The sequence below is a fragment of the Buceros rhinoceros genome, unplaced genomic scaffold (assembly GCF_000710305.1).
Source record: "Buceros rhinoceros silvestris isolate BGI_N320 unplaced genomic scaffold, ASM71030v1 scaffold5837, whole genome shotgun sequence".
NCBI classification, from domain to species: Eukaryota; Metazoa; Chordata; class Aves; order Bucerotiformes; family Bucerotidae; genus Buceros; species Buceros rhinoceros.
Window position 1 is genome coordinate 22,177 of NW_010422658.1, and position 25,754 is coordinate 47,930.

The 25,754-nt window shown below is 37.5% G+C and overlaps 1 protein-coding gene across 1 annotated transcript in view; it reads left to right on the forward strand.

The window, feature by feature from the left end:
- The window catches only part of ICA1 (islet cell autoantigen 1, 69kDa), a gene marked incomplete at its 3' end in the record, with an annotated part of 33,864 nt that extends 8,626 nt beyond the window's left edge, over positions 1-25,238 (forward strand). The window contains exons 5-7 of the mRNA XM_010140111.1: positions 496-694; positions 24,825-24,950; positions 25,140-25,238. Of these exons, the coding sequence (XP_010138413.1) occupies positions 496-694; positions 24,825-24,950; positions 25,140-25,238 (424 nt within the window). The remainder of the gene's footprint in view (positions 1-495; positions 695-24,824; positions 24,951-25,139) is intronic.
- Between the last annotated feature and the right edge of the window lie 516 nt (positions 25,239-25,754).

The following is a 25,754-nucleotide window of genomic DNA, read 5'->3' on the forward strand; positions in this document are numbered from 1 at the left end:
GAAAAAACTCAGATAATTATCTACTTGACAGATGATTTCTTTATTTGCATGTACATTTTAAGATTAAAAGGTTAATGAAAGTGCTTTTTGTGAGGCTTAACATGACAGTTGTGATACATCTGTGACACATATGCAGTAAAAAATTACCTCAGGTACATTTTTAGAGTTGTTAAATGCAACTTGCAAAAAAGGAATGTTAAAGCATGCATACAAGCAGCTTGACAAACATCTACACGTTAGAAAAGTCTCATTTTCCGCTCTTATGTGTTAATGAAAGATCACTACTCCAACAGGAAGGCTGCAAAATTACTCTGCTCAAACCAAGGCGTCGAACTATCGGAATATACACTAGCACTTAAGTGGACTATTTTGGCTGTATATGGTTTTTTATTGGTAGTAAAGCATCAGTAGTTGTATTAATCTATCTGCCTTTGTGGAACAACTTCTTTAATATGTTTCTCTCAATCATTTTCTTTCCTCTGTGCCTTCCCTCAGATTAGCACTGCGTACTCCTTTGAGCAGATTATATCAAGAAGTGGAGACTTTCAGATATAGGGCCATCTCCGACACATGGCTGACAGTAAACCGCATGGAACAGTATCGGACTGAATATAGAGGAGCTCTACTGTGGATGAAAGATGTGTCTCAGGAGCTGGATCCAGATCTTTATAAGCAGATGGAAAAGTTCAGGAAGGTATGAATTTGCCTGTAATTTCCTAGAAGGGCATGCCTGATGAATGACAATGAAGCGTGGTTTTGATTCTTCTGAGGAAGACATAATTCAGCAGTGCTAAGGATGCCGTATATTGTAACTAATCTTTTCCATGTGATGAAAGTCCAATTAATCTGATATGGAGTACAGTATCCTTCAGAGTGGGCTGTAAGGAAAGAAACGGTGGTAAGGAACCATATTTTTCAGTAGCCTATTCAACTTCAGCCTAAATCTTTATAATTTAAATAATACATATTTTTAAAGAAGGTTATCTAATTTTAAATACTTAGCTGTGATGCCTGAATGACTAATAGAAGGTAGTATGTCCGCTGTCAGCCAGGGAAGGGAAAATTGATTTTTTTCAACTAAACAGTACAGAATAAGAGAAATACAGTTGGGTGCAGTTAAAGACGAACACTTTCAAAATTGACTATTGTTGGATTTTGGGGAGATGTGGCAAATTTGGAATTTCATTTTAAGTTCCACACATGTAGTCCAGCACAACTCTTAGGCACTGTCCCTAAGTTCTCTTTGTTCAGAGTCACTCAAGTTTGCTAAACTCCTCCTCTCCTAAAGGGCTTCCAAAACCCCTAAGTCCTAGGTGGTGGTTTGCAGTTTTGCTATGAGGTACGAATATCGAATTTATTTGGACTGATCCTGTCTTGGTTCAGGAATGCTCATGAGAATTGCACATCTGCTAGTGAGGCTCTAGAGCTGATGTCGTTAAACACTGATGTTCACAGTTGCTGTTTATACATCTTGACTATTGGGAGGAGTTAAGAGTCCATGGCAGCTTGTGCTTTTAAGTAAAGGCAGTAAAGAAATATACAGAAATTGTATGATAATTGAAAGCTGAGGCCTAATAACAGAAATTGTATTGAAGTGTATGCATATATATGCATGTGGATAATTTCCAAAAGGGGAAACACTCCTCACTGATGGCTTAAGCAGTCTGTGACTGCAAGTGTTTGGAGGTAAAAGATACTTTAGTATTTTAAAAGCTTGAATAAACCGGCCTGACAGGAAAGGACTGGCATGCATCTAGGCTGTGCCTTTTTTTGTAGACTGAAGCAGTGACAATATCAATTAAGGAAGGGGTGGAACAAATGAAACCCTAGCTAGTCATCTAATCTTTACTTAATGCTTTAGGACAGGATATGCTTGTAAGTCTTTGTGGCAACAGACATGTATTTTGTTATGCCTTGTGGGAAGTGTTTATAATGGCAAGTTCTTGCAGGTAAAATAGTTGGTATGATCTTGGCCTCAGCCAATTGCTTATATATAATGTTTGATTTGTTAGAAAAGCACTTTAAAAATGGAATGTTAGAATTAATAAAGCAGTACTGGTAATGGTCATACAAAATTGATTTATAGCCTTCTTGCAAAATTGAGTGCTATGGCAGGTATAAATTATATAAATGGCAAAGTGGTTAAAATAATGTATGCTTTGTACAATGAACCGCTATAGTTAAAAAGTTAGATGTGAAATTTCAGCGAGCTTAAGTTGTTGTGCTTCAAGGTCAGCAGAAGCAAGTTTTTTTTTTTAAAGCTCTCACAAGACTTTGTAGTAAAAAATGTGAAAATGCTATGTATGTTGAAACATTTCAAAATCTGAAATGAGTTGTATTCTGATTTAATGAATGTAGATTCTAAACTTCTGTAGCGTTACTTCGAATAGTCTTAAAAAAACCCCAAAGTTCGGAGGTCTTTTGAACCTTTCTTGACTCCAACTGGCTGTCAGCTGAAAACCTTTCAGATCACACTGTAATGCAGAGAACGAAAAACTCTATATTTTGTAGCCAACAAAGTAAAGAAATGCCCTTGGTATCCACTTCCCTATACAACCCATCTGTGTAACAGGCATATCAAATTAGTCTTTGAAGATTTTAAGACTTGCAGAAAGTAAACTTTTTCCTTTTTCATTTGGGGAAAAAAAAAACTTGCCAGATGTTAAAAATCCTCAAGCACAATGTACCTAGATATCTATTGCTGTATAAGACACAACTGTTTGGTTTTAGTGCTTTACAGATGTAGCAGGCAAACAAAACTAATGGTGGATGCCGTAGTCCTAAATAGTTAAATTCGAGGAGTTATTTTTACTGTCTTTTTGTTCTGTTCTTGCTTGCAGATCTTAATTGTGCCATAGTGTGGCAGTGTAATGCTAGCTTTTTAAAGCTTATTTTAGATCTTTAACAACAATTTAAGAAGTCATGCTAGTTTTGTGTTGAGAAAGATGTAATTACTGATGTAAGTATATTTTAGCACTAAAAACCTATCACCCAAGAGATCTGGAGCTGCATATTCAGTGATACACCAGCAAGTAGTTAATGAAACTACTCTGTCAGAGCACTTGAAAGAAAGTTTTCTTTAGTCTTCTAATTGTAAAAATCCTAAGTATTACTTTAGTAAGCATCTCTTTTATTTCAAGTAAACAGTGCTGATTTAGTGATCTTCAGTGCACGTAGTAGATCAGCAGTATTTATATCACTCATATTCAAGTATGTAGCCTTTTGTAATATGATTCTAAAGGTAGCATTACTTGTACTTGTTTTTGGAGAACACGGCTAAATCAGTCCATGTGGGTTTTTCAGAATAACTGAGGGTAAAAGATCAATAGTTGAGTCAGCATTCTCAGAGCTGATAAAATCTGAGTTAAACCATTGGCATTTTTGTAACTGTTTCAAAACAATGAGTACTTGAAAGAATTTTCTATTCTCAAGGCATCAGTCTAAATATGCGAGATCCAGCAATACTACCACTTTCAAAGTGTCCCAGAACACTGCAGAACAGCCTTTTTACATTGGTTTTGTTTTTTTTAAGATACCCATGTGACTGTAGTTGAGTCAAATCAAGGGAACAGGTGAAGTATTTACTTTTCCCTGCAGCTTTCTATAAGTGCTATGTAACTTTTTTTTCCTATTAGCAGTTTTTATGGACACTTCAGTGCTGTTTTAGATATAGAGGTCTTCCATCCCAAGTTCATAGTTTGAAGTGGTGCTTGAGAGAATCTAAACAGTGCCTTGGCAATGCTGTGATATTTAAAAGGATTTCAATGAGTTAATACCCCATCACCAAGTTCTCCACCACTGATCAGGACTTTAAGGTTTGTAAATCCAGGCTGATTTATGTCTGGTGACTGTACACTATAGCATGAGCTCTGCCATGATGCTGTAACAATATAGACCAAATTGCCCAAATACTGATAGTCCCCCAGTGTCCTTCTTCCAGGTCTGAAAAACTTGGGCTTTTTCATCATTTCCTGAGAAGGAACATGCCGAAGTGCGGTGATAGGCTGTGATAGGCAGCAGCCTCCCATGTGTAACTGACAGAAACACAGAAAAGACTCTGCTGTTTAATTTTGCTTAGCTAAGCTATCTCAGATGCATTTACAGTGCAATATAGACTTTCTCATCAAATCTAGACATTACAGTGCCACCCATAACAAGTAAAAAGTGAGAGTTAAAAATGATGATGACCTTTATGATAGCTATAAGAAAAACTACATCTGTGACATGGCAGAATATGTATCATGTTACATTCATAGAGCAAATTAATTCTTTCTATATTGGTTTTTCAATTCCATCAGTATCTACTACTCTGCTTCCCCTTCATTCTGAGGCTTGAACCAAAGCTGGCATATCTTTGTAGATTCCCAGTGGCCATGCTGGGATCCCAGAGACAAGCTGCACTGCAGTAGTGTACTGAGCACTGGGAAGGTTGGGCTGTTTCTCCCTGTCATCCAGTCCTCTCTGCTTTGCTAAAGCTACTTTCCTAGGAGCTCTGCTTCTGTATGAACTCAGATGGGACAAAGAATAGGTTGAAGCTGTATTAAAAGTAAGGAGTGATGCCTGAGCTGGTTGCCATAACATTTTATAAATGCTGAGTTTGATTTGCTTGGTGTACCATTCAAGAGCTGTATCTGTCTCTACAGTTCTTGGATATTACAGCAATAAATATCCGAGTTTGTAAAATGGTATGTATTTGATGGAGTACTGTTTGGAAAAAGAGTTGGGTTGTGATCAGTATATTTGCATAGCATCTCTGAGGGGATCAAGTAGTATGGTTTGTGCTAGGCCTCCTTATTCTGGAAGATTAGAAAGGCCCTACCCACAGTGCAGAGCCCTGAATTTCTTCAGTGGTGTTAAGGAAGTGGAATAGATCCTACCACTGAAGCAAATTGTTGGAATACTCCCCCAAAGGTCCTAAATGGTTATCGGACCCTTAGTGCCTTGCTGTTACTGTGCATGCAACTGTCGAGAAACTTGCAGGCTTACAGCTGAGTTGCTTGGGCACAGTTTATCTGAGTTCTTTCTAGTTGTAGCACTCTATAGACTTGAAACAAAATTGATGCCCTTAGACAGTATTTTGGAGACAAATCCAGCAAGAGAAAAAGAAAGGCAGCATGAAAAAGCAAAGTTCAAAAAAAGCAGCTCAGTGGTATAACAGTAGGTAAAACTTGTTTTTGTAAATGTACTAATGTATGGAGTGGTTTATTTATGCAAGTTCCCTATTAAATGTCTTTTGAGAAAAATTAAAACTAGTGTGAACAGCTGGGGGATAAAGATCTAAATAAATCCATTGATTAAAAGGTCAGAAGGGAAGTGCTACAGTATATGTATTCCTTGTAAAGATCTCAGCAAGTGTGGATAAGATGTATCTGCTGCAGCCTTAAAGGAAAGGCTTGAGACCTACATGTCTGTTTCCCTGCTGTCCCCTTGCCTGCTTGCACAGCCTGGTATGAGTACATTTTGGCTTGTGTGATGATGAAGAGGCTCTGTACCATGTCACAGCATCATCTGCTATTCACCTATCTGTTAATACCAGCTGCAGACAGCCCTGCAGACCTGGAGGCACGGTGGAAACATGCTGGAGGATTTTTCTTTTAATTCTCCATTACATTTGAAAACTTTTGGAGAGCTGAGAAAATACAAAAGGCCTAGGGAAGGAGAAAAACAAATATGATGCCGATCTTTGAAGTAGGAACAGCTTTGGCAGTTTCCATCCTTGTAAACTTAATTTCAGTTCCTGGTAAAAAAAAGAAAAGGAAATCTGTAGGCATTTAGAGGCTAACAAACCAAAGAGTAAGTAAACATCACAAGTTTATGAGTAACATTACAGATTTTTTTTTTGCTATTTTGCATTTTTAATCAAATTGTTTAAGTAGTAGGAAAATCGTAAATTTGGAGTGTTGCAGTTCGTTACATGCGTGATTCCTGGAAAAATGAATTTGACTTTGCTAGAAAAATAAGAGCTCTCAGGAGCTGAGAATTGAGAACATTGGCTGAGGAACACTAAACAGAGTTTCAGAGGATCGTAGAGTATAAAGGTGGAAAATACCTTAAAGATTCAACTAAACTTTCTTCCTGCCAGGACAAAATTGTGCATTTGTAATGTTTTGGGGGGTTTTTTTGCATCTTATAATTCAGTTGAGGGTGACACTTCTAGAAGTTTTGTGGATATTAGTGATGTTCTAGTTCAATTATTAAAAAGTCAGTCAAAAGAAAATGTTCTAATGATAATTACATCTGCAGATGATATTGGGTTGGCAAGACTTTTGGTTTTCCAAGCAGTAAAGTACACCAGTATCCCAAAGAAAAATGTCTTTGGCTGTTACAGTCACAGTGGTGTAATCAATAGACTCTCGGCCTCCATAGTTACAAATAGCAATGTAAGTGATGTGTAGAGCAAGCTAGGGTAATCACTATTTACCAACTTTGTTTTTTAAAAATTAAAATAAAATGTAGACAGCAGTTGTTTCTGCTTAGGTGATATTTTCACATTAAATTCCAAGGTAACTTCATCTGGAAAACTTAAGGCTTGTTTGTCTTAAGGCTTACATCTTTGTCGCCTATGCATGTGAGAGAGCAGATGGTTATTGTTGTGCTCTGGAAAAATCAGAAAGATCTAGGGCGGCTTTACTAGACCACACATTAGGCTTGAGATGTATGGCACTAGAATGTGAAAAGTAATGCTGGCTTTCAGCATTGTTATGTATATGTTATTGCCTATTAGGAATGTGAGATAGTAAAATCTGCCACTTCGATAATCAATCTTTATCAGTCTTGGTTGACAGTCTTAAAAAAAGTCTCCCCTCAGTCTGCTGATTACGATTGCTGTTGATCATTAGATGAATTGGTGAGATTCCAGGAGATCAAATAATATTTGTTGCAAGATGTCTGCATACTCTAAAATTAGTAAGATGGTGTCACACTGCACTCTGAGATCCACATCTTAGTGTAGCAGTGTGATGGCAGAGACGAAGAGGTAGTGGCGTGCTGTTTACCATATGATGATAAGCAACACCTACACATATCGCTTCTTGTGATGTGCCTGTGCTACTGGTGTTTGGTTTCATTTTGGTGGGGAATAGCAGTAAGAATATTTTAAAGTTTTTTTTTAATATGAAAGTATATGTTTTTGGAAATGTTAAATTTAATGGTTTACCTAGAAATTATGGTGAACAAAAACAAAACACAAAAATGCTGCTCTTTATACAAAATTGTAGTTTTAGCCTTGTTGTTATTTCTCCTTGTAAAAGCAGATGGAATTTCAGTGCTGAGTGTTTCCTGTGTGCAGTTTCTGTTCTAATGTTTTTGCCAGGTTCTCCAGTGCCAAATTCAGCAGCGTTAAGTGGAGAAACCAAAACATTCTAACATTCTATACAAATAAAATGCTCAAGCATTTTAAGACAGTTGTGAAAGATGCACCTTTTTTAAAAACGTGACATTAAGCAGAAATGTTCTTCACAGTTGTATTTTACTTTTGTAACTTTAAATTACCATTTCAAATACCATTTTTAAGGATCAGCGTAGGCAATAAGATGAGATTAATGATTTTTCTGAAGCCATTTGATATGTATTAAATGTCACTGGTTAAAAATGAAGTAACAATGTGTCTTGGAGATTCCCTTTTAAAAGTATAGTAAGAGTATGCCACTTAAATAGAAACAGGCTTCTTTGAACAGGTTACATCATCGTAAGAGGTATTGCTTGTAGAATATAGTTGCTTCCAGAGATTGATACTTGCCCTTGAGAGCCTTTCTGCCTCACTGTGGAGGTACCAGTCAACTGGAGATTAGCAAATGTGTCACCTGTCTACAAGAAAGGCTGGAAGTAGGGTTCAGGGAACTACAGCCAATCTGAACTCGGTGATGGTGAAGGCCATACAGCAGGTCATCTTGAGTGCCATCACAGGGCACTTACAGGACAACCATGAGATCAGGCCCAGTCAGCATGGGTTATGAAAGGCAGATCCTGTCTGACTAACCTGATCTCCTATGACAAGGTGGTCTGCTCAGTGGGTGAGGGAAGGACTGTGGATGTTGTCTACCTAGACTTTAGTAAAGCTTTTGACTCTGTTTCCCACAGCATTCTTCTGGAGAAACTGGTTTTCCGTGGCTTGGATGGGTGTACACCGGGTAAAAAACTGGCTGGATGGTCAGGCCCAAAGAGTGGTGGTGAATGGAGTTAAATCCAATTGGCAGCCAGTCACAAGTGGTGTTCCCCAGGGCTTGGTAGTGAAGCCTGTCCTCTTCAACATCTTTATCAATGATGTGGATGAGGAGCTTGAGTGCACTCTCAGTAAGTTTGCAGATGACACCAAGTTGGGTGGGTGTGTTGATCTGCTTGAAGGTAGGAAGCCTCTACAAGAGGTATCTGGGCAGGCTGGATCAATGGGCCAAGGCCAATAGTATGATGTTCAGCAAGGCCAAGTACTGGGTCCTACATTTGAGTCACAATAACTCCCTGCAATGCTACAAGCTTGGAAGAGTGGCTGGAAAGCTGCCCATCAGAAAAGGACCTGAGGGTGTTGGTCAACTGAATATGAGCCAGCAGTGTGCTCAGGTGGCCAAGAAGGCCAGTGGCATCCTGGCTTGTATCAGAAATCAGCAGGAGTAGGGAAGTGATTGTCTCCTTGTACTCAGCACTAGTGAGGCTGCACCTTGAACACTGTGTTCAGTTTTGGGCCCCTCACTACAGGAAGGACATTGAGATGCTGGAGCGTGTCCAGAGAAGAGCAGTGAAGCTGGTGAAGGGTCTAGAGCACAAGTTTTATAAGAAGCTGCGGAGGGAACTGAGGTTGTTTAGCCTGGAGAAAAGGAGACTGAGGGGAGACCTTATCACTCTCTACAGCTACATGAAAGGAGATTGTAGCAAAGTGGAGGTCAGTCTGTTTTCCCACGTGACAAATGACAGAACTAGAGAGAATAGCCTCAAGTTGGTCCAGGGGAGGTTTAGGTTGAGTACTAGGAAAAATTCCTTTACAGAAGGAGTTGCAAAGCATTGGAATGGGCTGCCCGAGGAGGTGGTGGAGTCCTTCTCCTTGGAGATATTTAAAAGACACACAAATATGGTGCTTAGGGGCATGGTTTAGTGATGACCTGGCAGTGCTGGGTTAATGGTTGGACTTGATGATCTTAAAGGTCTCTTCAAATCAAAAGAATTCTGTGATTCTATTCATCATCTGTTCAGCTCTTTTTAAGAAAGTCTGAGATAAGACTGAGCAAAATGGCTGTAAAATAGAATAAAATGAAGTGCTAGACTACAGATACAGTATGTTTTTTAACAACCTTGTTTTATGTACTCTAGCTGAAATAATAAAAAAGTAGACTTCGTTTAATTGTGCATTTTCAGACTATTTATTTCACGAAAAGGCAGGCAGACACAACCTAAAAATTTTTGTTCACATAAGTAGCAGGACTTGTAATACAATATAAGTTTCAACAAAATAAAATATATTTTAAAATATGTGATTTAAATCAATAGTCATGTTAAGTCCAACTTTAATGTAAAAACTTTTATTAGTACCAATATTAAAAAAAGCTCTCAACATGATGTGATAAGAGTTAAGCTCCAAGAATTTTTCCTATGTCTAATAATTGTAGAAATGTGTAAGCATTAAGTGTAATATTGACTTTTTTAAAGAAAGGAACAGCTGAGCACTGCTGCTACTTTATTCTGCTGTATATTGATCTTAAAATCATAAGGAAAATATGATTGCCTAGACAATTTCTGTTGCTCACGTGAAAACTCTAACCCTGCAAAATGGTCTTAATGGGCAAATCCCTAACCCATGTGGATCATTATGTGAATTCAGAACCTAAATGAAGTGTAAAAATGTAAACAGAATAGGTTGTGAAAGGAGAAGTGAGGTTTGGAAAATTCCCTCTGCCTTAATAATCTGAAAAGGCTAGGAGAATAGCAAAGAATTTTTTTTAATAAATGAAATACAGATGTGACTGAACTGAGAGAATTCTGCAGGAGAGAAGAATAAACAGGAAGGGGAATACAGCTGTTGGGGGAAAAAATTGTTTACATCAGAGAACCAAGTTTTTCTATGGTCACCACTGCCCAGGAATTCTTATACTTTCCTGAAATGCCTGGGCACATCCCTAGTGTAGTCCATCTGCTTTCACTTCATAAGGCCTTTGCTGTTCAGGTATATGCTACATAGACTCAAGGATTGCAAAGATGCTGTTTGATTTTTGTCCTTCACGTGATTAAACCAAATTGAAGATAGGATTAAAAAAGCCAACAAACAAAAGGTACTGTTCTGACCAGAAAATGGCTAATACATCATTCCATCTCTGTTTTGGGGATATTCTATCTGTACCCTGCTTTGATTTAAACTGTTGTTTATTTTGTAATGGCACAACATAAAGTCTGAAGAGCACTACAGAAAGACGGGGTTTTTTTATAAGCACAATATTTCTAAGTTTCTATCTGAACAATATGTAATTAAATTGTTTTGAGGGAAACAAAGAATACTTACTGATGTATTATATGCCAGCCGGGAACAACAATAATAATGCATGGGATTATGTAGAACAGGCACTGTGTAACAAATGAATCATGTTTATTAGTGAGTGCCATTTCATATTCTGTGCTGAAAAGGGTTAAATAGAAATTAAAACCAAAAGACTCAAATTATGGAGTTTCTCCTGCATTCACTTGTAAACAGAATGATTTTGAACTCAGGACAGTGAGAGCATCTGGGGAATAAGTATTAAAGGCAACTGGGTCATTGTGGTGATATTGTTAGAGGTATCTTTTTTGGGGTGTCGGTGTTACATCCAGCCAGTATTTGCAGCATGTGTGTCAGTGGCATTCCCTGTCACTGTGTACATCCACTCATCCCACCACCCTGTGCAATGGCCAAGAGGATCTTGCAGGCCAGTTTACTGTTTTATGGTGCTTTCCCTGGGGAAAATGTTATTGCACCTGAACTTGAGCTTTTCACATCCCTTTACCTAATTCCTGCTTATTCACTTCCCCTTCCTACTCAGAAGGGACCCAGAGTCAAGCAACAATCTTGCTCAGGCCCTAAAGAATTTAATTTGGATGATAAGAAATGAAAAATATAAACGACATTTTCTAACTATGAGGACACTGCACCTAAAGGAGTCAAGAAGACCTCTAAAATATCTTCAGTAAATAAAATAAACCCAACTGTGTAATTACTGGATGAATAAAAGTATGGGCATAGTAGAGAGATTAGTTTTATGGTATATTACGATTTTCTTTACATTGCCCGTCTGGCCTTTCAGTGTTTAAAGGTAGTAACTAATTGTCTCTGTTTCCTGATGAGGCTAACTGTCTAATTGCTCTCCATTTGCCAGTATCCATGCCCACCCTGCACCATGTGTGCCAACCATCCTTTGCTCTCAGGTTACTAATATGATTAAGACAGTTATGATAAACTCAGAGCAATTCTCAGCACTTTTAAATCTTAATTCCAGGTTACTTCTGGTTAGAGCTGAGTATGATCTTTCAGCGTATGATTGTACTCTCAGGTAAGGCTGTTTAGATGGATGTCATTCTGTCTGCAATTTAAGAGTCTCCTTCTGGTCACATGAATAGGAAAATCATTAATTATTTTCTTTGTATGTCCTTGCTTCAAGGTCTCTATTAGGTTCAACATGGTGGGTTTTTTTTCCTTTCAGCCTGGTAAAGCAAACATCCTGAGTTTTACTGAGTTAATACTGAGACTTGTTACCAACAGAAAGCTGAGGCACATACCTAGGTTTCTTAAAGTAGAAAAAAGCAGACCTGGCAAGGGTAGAAGTTGTGTGTTTATTGCCTTCCTTTCATTTAAATTGTCATTTCATGTTTGTTCCCTTTTAAAAATAATTGGCATATTGGTCCGAGCTGTTAAAATTAATTCAATTATTGTGAGAAACCTTTCCATCTTAATAGTTTGAAGAACATTTTATAATCTATGATGGCTGATAATCAGAGAGTAGCCAGAAGGTGTAGGCTTTGAGGGGTAGAGCTGCTCTTTTATAGAGTTTGTTTCTGTAAAGACCACGTGTGGGTGAGTTAGGAAGAGAGGCTGTGTGCACTCTAGCTCTTGGCTGCCACATATCTGACTGCATGACAACTCTCTCCTCTGATACAGTTTGAAGTTAAACAGATTAGCCATAAATAGTTTGTCTTTATGTTGGGAAAAAATAGAGAAGCCTCATGCAGCCAGCAGTGATGTCAGCTGGGATGTAGCTGGTGACTGCAGCCCTCTGCTTCCCACCCCGCACCCTCTGCCAGTACCCTCCTCTGGAATAAGAGCTCCAGCTCTTGGGTCAAAGCTGCTGAGGTTGAACCTTACCCTGCATACAGTGTGGAGGCATTCATTTGGAGCTGATTTCTCTCTGCACAGGCAGAAGATAGGGAAGTTGGTAGGTAACCATGCAAGGAGCATGAGGCTTTGTATTTCAAGAGCAGGGAAAGATTTTTGGAAAGGAAAAGCCAGGAATACATGTAGTCCTTTTTCCAGGGAAGGTGTGTGGCTGTGCAGAGATGTTGCTTTTCGAAAAGGTGATGCCTGAATGTGTAAATGAAGCTGAACTGGTGCAGAACTCTGTGTAAACACTCACTGCATTTTGAGAATAGCATCTGTCAGACTAGCTTAAAAATGAATTTTCCCCAGCTTAAATTCAAGTAAACAACTCTTAATTAGAAATAAGTCTTCTGTAAACTTCTTAGCACCTGTTTAATTCAAAATAATTTTTAAAACAGTGTAAGCTGCTGAAAAGTAACATACTTCTCCATTTCTAAGGCTGTGGACTTGGAGACTGTTAAGTCTTTTAAGATGGGGTGACTCAGTAACACTTTTTTGCTTTGCCTGATTTTTATGTCATGATCTCAGTAACGAGTTTGAGTGTGATTCTGAAAAACTGAATACTGTTACTGCTTTCAGCTTTTTAAATTTAACAAACTTTCCTTCATTTTACAGTAAATAATAACTGGAGTTATGAAAGTCATCCACTTCTTACACTTGAGGTTTTGCATCCTGTATTTGATAATCTTTTTAAAAGTTGTCATATTGTATTTTCTGTGCGTATTTCATCTTACTTTTTTTGCAATGAACTTAATGCTGGTAGATCAGTTGGATTCATATTCTGGAACTGAATTGTGCTGCTCTGTTTGTGAAAGCTGTTGTGAGGCTTAAAGCTAAAGATTTTGTCTGGTTTTTGGTTAGATGAACTTGATGGATTGTGCTGAGAAATGTAACTTTGATCAGGGCTGTATCCAGCTGCTGGATAAGTGGAATGGGCTCTGCAGAGGCTGCGCTCTCACCAGATGACGTGCTGTGTCTGCCTGCACTTGGCCTTGCTAGAGGAGCAGAAATCAGGAAGAAGAATATATCCTTAATTTCTGATAATTCCTTAAAAAAACCCCAAAACTTCAGAGGTTTTCTGTTGCTGTTGGGCTCTACCTTTCTACCTGTTTGGTTTTTTTTTTCCCTCCTGTGAAGGAACTAAATTATTTTTTTAATAATGGAAGAGGAAGTTATTCCTATTGCTGCAGGGCAGCTGTTCAAAAAGTTGTTACAGATAGTCTTCATGTCTCAAATTTGGTTTGGATGTAACAAAACTTTGTTGCTGCAAAGACATATTTGGATCCAGGTCTTTGCAGTACCGTAGTGTTGATGGTAGGGAGGAAAAGATGTCAAGTTAAAGTCAAAAAGGCTAAACAGAAAAGGAAAAAAACCACATTTTTCTTTGAGACATCTTTAATTACAGCACCTCATTGATTGAAAAACAGGAAGACACATTGCATATTAATTTAGAGTATCTTTAATTGATGGGCTTCTTGTGATTCAATATCTAACCTTGTAGTAGGGATGCTCTAACAGTATTTATTTTTATCAAACTACTAAAAATGAGAGGAGAAAAAAAATAGCTATATATACTTTTTCCCAGAGGATTCATGTAGGCAATAACACTGTTCAGTGCACCACTCCCCTCTTAAGTGTCATGAGTAAAAGTTTCACTCAGCAGACAACCCTCTAGGACTTGAGGAAGGAGAGAGGAGTGTTGTCTGCATGCTTGGGCAATGGATGCTGAAAGATAAGCTAGGCTTGTCCAGGTAAATCCTGTAGGTTTTGGCAATCCGTTTCCAAAATCCAAACCACAGGTCTTAATATATATATATATATGTAGGGTTCTGTATGAGAGGGTACAAAATTTCATGAAAGTACTGAGGTCTGAGTTTCTCTCTGGACTGCAGAAATTGCAGGAATGTTGGAGCATCTCAAATTGCTCCCACCCCTTCTCCAAATGAAACTGTGTGAATGCAAGTCTTACATTCTGTCATTACAGTTACAATATGTGAAGCATTTGTATGTGTTTTCTGTTATTTAGGCATGTTTGGGCATAGACACTGCTTGAATATACCCTGGCAATTAAAACTGAGCACTCTTACAGTTAAAGTTATATTACTCAATGTGCTTTTGAATTTTGTTGATGGAAAATCCACTGTTACACAGATGTTAGAGATTGCTGCCTTGTTGGAAAAGCTCATTTGAAGTATCTCTGCTGCCTTAGAACAGAAAGTTCTTCCACCATGAGAATGCACTAAACCAGTCTGAATACAGCACAGAAAATTTGCAAAGCTGCCTTGACCTGCAAATGTGCCTCAGGTTTACCTTATTCTTAAGGATGGACATGTCAGTTCAAACAAATCTACTGCCTCTCCATCATCTTTCTATGTTAGTGACCAGTGCTAGTAACCAGGGAGTTGTGTAGAGCAAATTCTCACTCTCATAAAGACCAGTGGAGTCATTGTAAGACATAGTGTTTGGGGTTTTTGCTATGAAATTGTCTGTTTGCCTTTTGAACCAATATAAATTCTGGCCATCGCAACAGATAACTGTGATTGGAGAGCTGCCCTACTGACACAGATGTTGTGTAAACATCCACTGTCCCTGTGTTATAACAGATAGTCTGGTATAATGCCCTCTGGTTCCTCTGTTGTCCAGTGTTTGGTCTTCTACAACTTCTGTATGTGTGGTGTGATGTAGTTGCATCATCCTCTTCCTTAGTCAGCTCTTGTTTCTGGTCTGGAAAATCAGACTTTGGGTTCTGAGCTGCTTTTTTAATTTTCCCTGTTGTGAAAACTGACCTGCTCTTGCAGATCCAACTTGGTTTTGGGTGGAAGAAAGTTACGGAGTGAAAAAAAAAAAAAAAACCAAAACAAAAGCCTTTTCATGTCACTGTATAATAATGGGCAAGGAAGCTCTCATTACTCCCTAGCCCTAAAGAGGCAAAATAGAGTTGGAAAAGGTACAGTATAAAAAAGAGGACTAAAGGGAAGGGAATTTACACAGAAGAAAAAGAGAGAAAGGAGTAAGATAAATGTGTATCTGTTTGCATAAAGGAGAGGGGGGAAAGCTATGTGGTAGTATTCAATTTCTGTGAGAGCCATCATTGAATATATAAGAAGATGGTACAACCAACCATTTTTTCCCCTTCCAAAAAAACAAAGGAAGAATATTCCAGTCAGCCATAACCTTATATCCCCACAAGGGTCAGAGAATTGCTTGCATCTGCTAACTGTCAGTGGTTATGAAGTAAGCAGTTTTGACCATGGCTTGCTCATTACCACCAGGCTGGAGTTGCATGGTGTGTGAGCCAACAGGCTCAAAGTAGTAAAATTTTTACAGGCTGAGTACTGAGAAACTTAATAGGGAAATCTGGCAAAAATGTGACACAAAGAGTAGATTTCTTATTCTACTGAATAAAATCCACAAAAAAGTCATGGTGCACGTCTATAACTTGGCTGTTCAGTAAATGTGATATTTGTATAATATCTTTTAGAAAAAAATCCCCATTTGGGATTTAAAAATAACAGCAGTTAACTCAGTGTAGCTAACAACATCTTTTCTTACTTTTTCCTTTATTTGTATAAAAATACAAAAAATCCAGCAATGCTCATTAAGCACTTTGCTCTTTAACATTACATTCAGCTTTACCCAGGACCACAGACATGGATTTGAAACAAGGAAGAAAGGCAGGCATCTGATCCAAAATTCTGAGAGGATAAGGGCAGGACTCGAAATTAGGACAATGTTACATAGACAGAAGAAAAGCAAAGCGTAAGGCTCTGTGGTCAAAGAGGAGAACAGAGAATGGAAGTAGTTTGTCTCACGTACAAACATATCTCAAGCGCAGTAGCCTCATCTCCAGTGACTGGATGTGCAAACAACACAACATGTATGTTTGGAGCTCTACGTGAAGGAACTCTGTTGTACATTCAATCACGGTTTCATTGCTTTTGTATTCTTTTCTCCTCCCAGGCAGCTAATTGCTACTTGTAGCTCTGCCAACTACATTTGCAAGGTTTCTGCAATAGTTTTTGTGGAGAACTTCTGTAAAGATGTATCTTAGCTGTCTGCCACTCTGGCAGGAGTCTCTGGATACAGTTAGAGCATTCGCAGATGTCAGTCCACATCTCTGACTTGAAAAACTGGAGAGGAGGAGTATCAAGAAGCGTACTTGAGGGCTAGAGGAAATTACTTAAGACAAGGTGTTTCTAAGTTAGTCTGTCTTTTGTCTGTTTAACAAACATAGGATGAAGAATTGGCTTGATGATATGTAGTTGCTGAGGCTCCTCAATCACTAATCAGGAGTTTTTCAACAGCCATGGCTTGGAGGCTTGTGCTGGATGAATTCAAATGGTAAACAAGGCCCATATTTAAATACTTACAGTTATTAATAGCAATAAAAGAAATTGGATTTTTTGTGGACATCACTTGGGTTGGGATTTATCAAACCTAACTTCAGACATCTGCTGTGTAGATTTGTGTTTAAACTAATCAACAAGACCTCCCTTTACAGTCTGGTAGAGAGAAATAGGCTCTTTCAGGGTACCACGAACCAAACTCTAGTCTCAATTGTTTGTGTTGGCCGAATCTCCATCCGCTAAAACAAACCACAGGGTAACCACATAGATGTCCACTTCTGAGCACACCTAGAATGTCTCCTTGAAAGACAGGGTAGGTGCAGGACTAATGTTTTGTGATGTTAATCTGATTTGTTTTGTCCTTAAAAATCTCTAGCCAAATACATGGCAACTGCCTAGAAACACTTTTCTAGAAAGCTTGCAGAGATTCCCAAAGCTGGGTCGGGTATGAATGACCAAAGGAATAGGAATTGTGCTGTGCAGAGGGACAAATTTGGCAAAACTGAGCCAAAACAGTGACTACAATTTTGGAGATTACTATGAGAGTTATAATAGATCTTCTCAAAGAACTGCTGAAATGGGCTATATCCTATTAGGAAGAGTATAAAATTGCAGAATCAGGAAGAATATGGGATCCTTTTTGGTGCTTCCTGGATTTTAAAATTTTGTTGCCCACATATACCTGAGTGTTTCTAATAAAGTGGTTTTAACATACTTGAAGTAAATTAAATATGAATTTATTTTATTTAAAATAGTATAAAAATTTTCAATATTTTTAAAAAGTAATAGTTCAACTAAAACTGGTGACATCTGTGTTTTTAAAGCTGTGAAGACTTAATCTAACACAAATATACCAAGCTTTTCATATTACATAATGATAGTGTTTTCTAGGTGGATAAAGTTTTAAAGGGGTGTAATTGCTAATAGATTTAAAGTACAGAATGTTATCACATAACCTGAAAAGATACTGAGGTTGTTCTGTTCCGTTCTAGGAGATGATACTCTTGTGATATATATCCATCCATCCATCTATATATATATTTAGTTTAGGGTCTCAGTAATGAAACTTTGCAAAGTTCCTTCAATATAGCTTCTTTAAAAGCTCCTAAATTTTTTGTTTTCAGATTGTAATTTATTCAGTGCCTCAGGGCAGTATGGCATGTTAGAGGCAGAGTTAAGAGCTACCAGAGTATGATCACTTCCCTGATGAGAAAATAATTGACCCACCAGTTGTTCTATAGCATAATATAGCATCCCAGGAGCAGATGGAATGGAACGCAATAAACATTCTTTTATTTCAATTAATTTCATGGACTTGAGAAATTCTGTTGTATTATCAGTTGTGTGCTACAGACTAGTTTAGAGCTATCATATGTCAGTGTAAAGTGTCCGTGTGAAATTCATGTCATATAATCCTTTCCTTCTGGGTACACAAATATTCTCCTGTCTATAGCATCTTTATCAGCCCTTCCTTAGGGGGACAGGAGGAAAAGGGAGAGAGGAATTAAAAATCCTATGGCCTTACCCATGAGATATCACAAAGAAGCGTACACACACCAAAAACTTGGAATTTTATGCAGATGACTTCAATTTCATCTTCACACCAGTCAGGATATGTTTATATTTTTATTATAAATCAGTATAAACTGAAAAAAACAAAACAAACCCCCAAATCTCTAAGCCCTTCGAACTCTGCAAATTCTCAGATCACGAGCAGAGCTGAAGGCTGAAGTTTGCTTGAATGTTTTATATCTACCCAGTTTTATATCTATACCCAGTGGCAGCTCTGATGCTTTTTTGGGGATGGGTGCTGCAAGAGAGAAGTTTGTCATAGACCTGTGTGCATCTGCATGTGCACAGGTGGGTAGTGCAGTGGAGGTTAAGAGAAGGAATGGTGCAGACTATTCATGCCCATCTTCACAAGACAGGGATCTCTAGTTGTTTTGTTTTGCAAAACAGAGCAAGTGGCTGCTATAATATTAGAATGTTCTGGTGAGGTAAACTCCACTGTGCCAAGACACGAGTCAGTCACCCCTGCAGATACCCAGTATGGGCTTGTTTTCCCAGTGCAACCCTAATTTAAGACCCCTGTCCTTCAAACGTTTGGGCTTGAGTTTAAGATTGCATAACTCTGGGGCAGACCTGTAATTTATTCAGTGCTTTTTGGTGTCGAGGACAATGGGACCCAGCCTCACTGAAACCTTCAGTAACTGCTTTAATACAAATGTTAAATAATAATGAGCAGTACTATAGAAATCAAAAGGAATAGTCGCATATTCAAATGAAGATGTGGATTATCATCAGAGGCTATTGTTCTTGCTTGTGAATGAAAACTGCTATAGCTGGTTTGTCTCCTGTTCTGGTTGCAAAGGTAGATGGAAAGTCCTGGTTTTGACTAAACTAATCTTTTGAGAAGGAAAGCTAAGTGTAAGGATGATTCTATCAGACAAATTCCAAAAGGGCAGGATTGTGAAAATAGTTAAAATGTAGCAGGTTTGAATGATGAAAGTTTGTATGAAAGCTGCTGGGTTTGGGGGATTTTTCAATTGTATTTCAATTACATTGAAATATTTATATTACATTTCAAGTATAACATGACTTTTTACAAGTTCTTTTCTCCAGACTGCTTCATCATAGCAAATTATATGAAGAAATCATGGGGACTTGATTGTTCTAACTAGAAACAAAAATCTTGTGATTAAAGGAAAAACTTTTTATATAGTATATAATGACTTTATGGTCATTCTGTTTGTAGAAAACTGATGTTTCAGATGGAGTTGTTTGGCAGAGAAATGTGATTGTTCTTGGTCCCAGTAAATACAGTGAAATGTTGCTACTGCTATGCTAATCCATATTAAGCTTTGTTACTCTATATTCTGTTGTGGAGTGGTATGGCATTGCTTTCACCTTTGTTTTGGCAGCCTCTTTTTGCTTTTCCCTTGTTGTACTTTAGCACTCTTTTTTCATTGCTTGTATTTGATTCCACAACTGTCAAGAACATGCTGTAGCCTCCAGTGAGAAATCTGAGCAGGTGAATTAGATGCTTCAATTAAATCTAAAGTCTCTGGGTAGTTACAGTAGGTAGATATTTGCAATTATTTGAGTAGGTATTGATTTAATTGGATTATGTTGGATATCACTGTGTTTCGGTTGAATATTTAGTCTGTTTCTCACCATGAATTCTCACCATGTGTTTAGTTTGTTTCTCACCATTAAAAGTCTTTGTGCTCTATCGTGTCTTGCGATCAAGTCTGTTATATGGTCAGAGTTTTCTTTTACTTTAGGATACCAGAAGGTTATGCCAGTTTCTTTTCCAGAATCTTCAGATCTTGCAAGGCAACTAGCCTAATACATGTTTAATTCCACTTTCACTTATCTACTGTCTTTTCATGTGGATTTGCTGATACATTTAAATTACCTTGACACAGGATGTGTATATTTTGACAGCTGTTTCAAAGTGTTCCTTGCTTGTGCTGCTGTAGTGACTGGGAATCTGAGTCATAGGTAGCAGCTCCACTCTGCTAGTCTTGCCCTGGAAAGGAAGCAAAAGACAGTTTGTAGGGCAGGTGTACCTGCAGTTTTTGCTCTCCTAACATAGGCATAACTTCTTTTTAAAAGCTGACATATTGGTTATTATTTTGTAGTGGAAAGGCAGACAGTACTTTTGTTGCTTTCCAGAGTGAGACAGGTAGACATGCAATGGTAATTAAGTCCTTTTATATGAATTGCAACATGACTGCAAATTTGCTTAATAGGATAAGGTACATGGGTATGTGTGCACAGGAGCAGATTATCATAATTCAGTCCAAAATTTAAGAAATGTATCAATGGAACTCATTATGCACTTCAGGTTATCTGAATCTATCTCGAGTAGTTTCATTTCTTGAACAAATCTGATGCATATCTGCTGGGCTTCGGATCTAAGAGCTGTATTTGGATCTATTACATTGTCTAAGCAGTTTTCCTTTTCAGCGAGGCATTTCTTACATTACCTATTTCGTCTCTTAAAATTAATTTGTTATCAGTGTTTCCTAAAATCCTGATTTATGATGTGATACTAGGGCTGAAGCAGATGAACAGAAGTATGCTACCTCTTCTTTAACCATTATTCTTGTGTTATTCCTCTAAGCTGACGGAGCAGAGATTAATGAATGCAAGAAATACTATTTCAACTGAACAGAACAGTTGAGTCAAAGTATAGTCTGCAAAATGTAGAACATACAAAAGCACACTGAAATCAAGTTTAATACTGTGCAAGATGTTGGAAGTCCTTACACTGAACATGGAAAAGCTTACTTAGAGGCATTATTTTGTATAAAACATTACCTTTTTTGTTCTCTGACTACCCAGCATAAATCTCAAATTAAAAAAAAAAAGGAAAAAAATCTGCTTATATGCTTATGCAGAAGTGTGATGGGTGTTCCTTGTCGTGGAAGGAAGGCTCAGGCTATGAAGTTGTTACAGTTTTGTGGGAACTGAGAATCTAACTCCTTATGCTTTCTGTGCTATGTGCAGAAATGCTGTAAGATACGCTATATGCCAAACACTTTGTCCTAAAAGTACGGCCTACTTCAGTTCGCGTTTAATTTTCATGTAGTCTTTACAACGATCAGGTATACCAGAAGGCGCTATACTTATTTAATGCAGAGATTTGTGCTGATTCCACCTGCTGGTATTACCCAGATCCTCCAACAGGAAGGTTTGCTGTATTCTGGGAGATTTTCCCTCTTGCTTTACTTACCCCAATCCTTCCAGCCTATACACATGCTTTTCAGATTGAGCAAGTGAGAAGCTGGGTGACAAATTAGACTGGAAGCATCTGCTTCTGCTTTTATGGTGGAAATGCTGAGACAAAAATATACTGTATGTAAAATTTATCTGACATAAATTCATTTTGGAGATGATGCTTCACTGGCTGAATTGTCCCTGAAACAGGGCTACTACCAAAAATAAATATTACATTTTATGGTAGAGAAAAGCTAATAACACAGATGTACTGTAGAGGACATAAAGATTCATTGAAAATATATCACAAATCTGTATTTTAGTAACTAAACAGCATGTTTTCTTTGAATAGAGTTTTTAAACTGGGTCTGAACTTCTTTTTAATGTTGACACTCTTGAAAATTGGGACTTTACTGATTGAACGTAGATTTAGGAACTTCTGTTAGCAAATATTTGCCCTTACAATCAAGCATTCCATAATCTGACTTTAAAGCCCCCAGGATTTAGGGTTTTCACATTCCTTTACTTATTTACTTATTTTAAGCTTTTGAAATTGTTTCAATTTTATCTGGCATCTTAATAGTTTGTCATGCTATTGATTTAATAAGATACTACTTTCCAAATTTATGTTTTCTTACGTGCTTATCCTTTAAAGAATTCTATTCCCTAAATACTGTACTTAAATGTTTGCACTGAGAAATTAAAAGCAGGTTGCTTCAGGTTGCTGCTTAGAAGAAGCTGAAGAATAATAACCTTTTTTATGACTGTAGTACCATAATACTTTCATGTAGAGCATAAACCTTACAACGAGCACCCTGAAGTTTTGGATGCTTAGGATGTCTTTCATGTAAAATATTCAAGTTGCATTTGGATCGGTGCACTTATCTTAGAGTCGTTAAAATCCTGACACTTTTTCAGATAGGATTTTGAAGAAATTTTGTATGCTTAACTTTAATGAAGTTAAATATATGAATAAAAATGTGCAGAACTGAGACCACAATAAGGTCCTCTTTCTCCTGTCTTAAGAGAGTAATTGCAGAGAAAGATTAGTATGTATTACATCAGCTTTCCCTTGTGTAGAAAACCAAAGTTTCATTCTGATAACTTGATGGTATTAAGTAGATTATGCCCTGTAAGCACTAAAGTTTTGTACCTAATTCCTGGAGTCACAAGTAGTCCTAAAATATGTCTAATAATAATTTGAATTTAAAATTCATTTATTGGCACATATGGAAAGGCAAAAGGTCATCCTGATGTAGTACGTGGTGTTTCTTGGCTGTCCTGCACTGCTGCTGCAAAATGGGGAGTACTTCTGCTCAATTAACTTCCAGTATATCAAAAAAACCTAAAAACATCCTTAATTTAATAGTTCCCATAGCATCACATCTTCCCTGGTTGGCAAGAGAAATGTGCGGCATTTGGTAACGTAGCGTTAAGTATTTTGAATCATCTGTATGACCATGTCAAACATTTGGGTTTGTAGTCCACATTCTGTTGAGGATCACCTCTTTATGAATACTCTAGCTTATAAAAGAGATGCTAATTACATGTTCAGTTAACATAAATGCTGACGTCGTTTCTGCTATATGTCCCTGAAGACTGTATGTGGGAAGACTACAATTCAAACTTCACAGGGTTTTTTATTTTCTGGATTTTTTTTAATCTCCTTTTAAGGAGTTGGAGACATGAGGTAGACCCAAATCTCACAGAGTCTGTTGTATAAAGTCCTTGTGCAGAGTTGCAGTTGTAGAAATTAATGATTACAGTTAGTAGTACTTTTATGATTTTTCTTGTGGCCCACCATCCCTGACAGAGTATTTATATTCTCTAGGAGTCATTTGCACTATCAGTCTACAGAGCTGCAGTTCTTACTGTATTGTCGTGGGTTCTATGATACGCTGAATAGGAAAGGGATTCTGATCTTGGCTGTACCATTGTAAAATATAGTTTTATTTGTAAAATACAGTTTTATATGTGACATGTTTTCACTGATATTAGTTGAATTTCTCTATTTTCATGGCTGTAACTGAGATCAGAATTTAGTCTCTAGTCTCACTAGGCTTTTCAAAGCCCTACAACATCTTTTACTTGAATACCTTCCTGTTGTAGCAATTTCTGCTGGTGAAAGGTGTAGTAATCTCATGTTTGCTTCTCAGAAGCTTCTTCTTGCAGAGGCCCCTGATTTTTTTCACAATACTCCTTTTTAGACTGAAATTGTAAATCCATTCTCTCAGTCACTTGCAGCTAAAGCAAATAAAGGATTTGAGGACCTAATGAAGGACAAATGTGTCTTATCCAGCACTGGATAAAGTTTCCATACTTCTCTTGCCACTGTTCCCATCCTCCTCCACTGGTGCTCTAATTTTTGAGGCCCGTAAGCTCTTTACCCAAACCTGCTGCTTTGACTAGATAATTGTGCGTGAGGTAGGACTCCTGGCTTGGATAGCATGGTGTCTTGCTTGGGCTTCCACCAGGTACAAACTAAAAGAAGTAGTGTAGAGTTACAACTTCTACAGAGAGAGTTACAGGAGAATCATAATATTTTGTGGTTTGATTGCTTCCCATTTCCTTGGAAGAAAACTAAATTTTGTCTACAAACTTTGTTATAAACAAATCTGTTTTGTTAATACAGCATTGTAGTGTACAAAGCTGGCATAAAAAAAGGAGGATCTTGGGCACAAAACACCTATGTCAGCTTTCTACCCTGATACCTGATCATGAGAATACTGGTATTGTTAAATGTGTAACAGAGGGTGTGTTTCATGTACTTAGAAGGTGCTATAAGAATAATTTGAAAAACTAAAACCCTTTGAAACTGAAATGGCTTGCTCCTAACAAAGGGAGCCTTGATATTTTTCTTACAGCAATAAACAGGGAGAGCAGTCTGTTTTAGAATGAGTTGAATTAATTAAATTTTTGTAGTTGAAAGTTACTGAAGTGCTATACTGAAGTGTCAGGAAGAGTTGCAGATCAACTTTTGACTTTGTCAGTGTAACTTCTCTCCTGCTATAGGTACATGGAGATGTCTCTGCCCGTGCACCTGTATGTTATGTAGTAAACTTCTAGTTCCAAACTGTTGGTCAGGCTTTGAATAGGTACTTCTGTAAAGAGATACCAAAATGAGTGTGTTTTCCAGTTATTCTCAGTATGTATTTAGTGCTAATATCTATCTTATAAACAGGGGTTTAGAAAACAAATTTTCTTTGCTGAATATATTAGAAAAATTGTAACATAGAATATAAGAGCCATATTTTAGCATATATCAGGCTACCATATCTTAATTTCAGTGGGATTGATGCTATATTCTGTAAAATTTTAATTAATTGAGTCTGGTTGTCTGATTTCCCTAGAATTTATATTAGCTTGTTCTTTCACGAAAAACAAAGGAAAGAATTTCTCTACATAAACAATTGTCCCTTTGTTTGAAGGTTCAAGCTCAAGTGCGACATGCAAAACTCAACTTTGACAAACTGAAGACTGATGTCTGTCAAAAAGTGGATCTTTTGGGAGCGAGCCGATGCAACCTCCTTTCTCATGTGTTGACAACATATCAGGTATCCAAAGAAAATGTTGACCTCCAAAAGAAGGATTCCCTGTTAATATATGGTTTTTTAAGAGTTTACCATGACAATATTCAGCTGTAAGAATATGTAACTAGGACTGAAGGAAAGATGTGAAATTTGCACTGAAAGCAGATTGGTGTGAAAGTTAACATTGCATTGAACTTTTATCCTACCTTGTAGACCACACTTCTTCATTTTTGGGAAAAAACTTCGCACACAATGGCAGCCATTCATGAAAGTTTCAAAGGTTATCAGCCATATGAATTCACTATGTTAAAGGTAAGGAATATATAGATATATCTGTTTGTCCAATTACAACACAAGAGATCAAACAGCATGTTGAAAGCACACATTCGTATTTTGTCCATATGTTGTCTGACAATTTTATCTCTGTACTGTCTTTTCATTTTAATACAGTTTTTCTGTTTAATGCTATTTTGCCTGGTAGGATCAAAAACTGCAGGTAGAGTGTATTGACTAAGGAAGACATTATTCAGAGCTGCACTTAAGTATGTGTTTAAGTGCTTACTAGGATTGTGATTAATTATTCCTTAAGAATCAAAATCTATTAGAATTACAGATTTATGTTGCTCTCAAAAATCCCACAAGTAAATTAGTGCTATTTTGCCTTTGTATGACTTCAAAATACTCACACCGTTTAAGAACACCTTATTGGACTGAATATGAGTATGTGAATGCACAGGGTTCCCACACTGTGCTCAAACTTATTAACCCTTAAGTGCTCTGAGAAATACTGTTTTGCTTGACTAGTGGTATTTGCTGAGCCATTGTAAT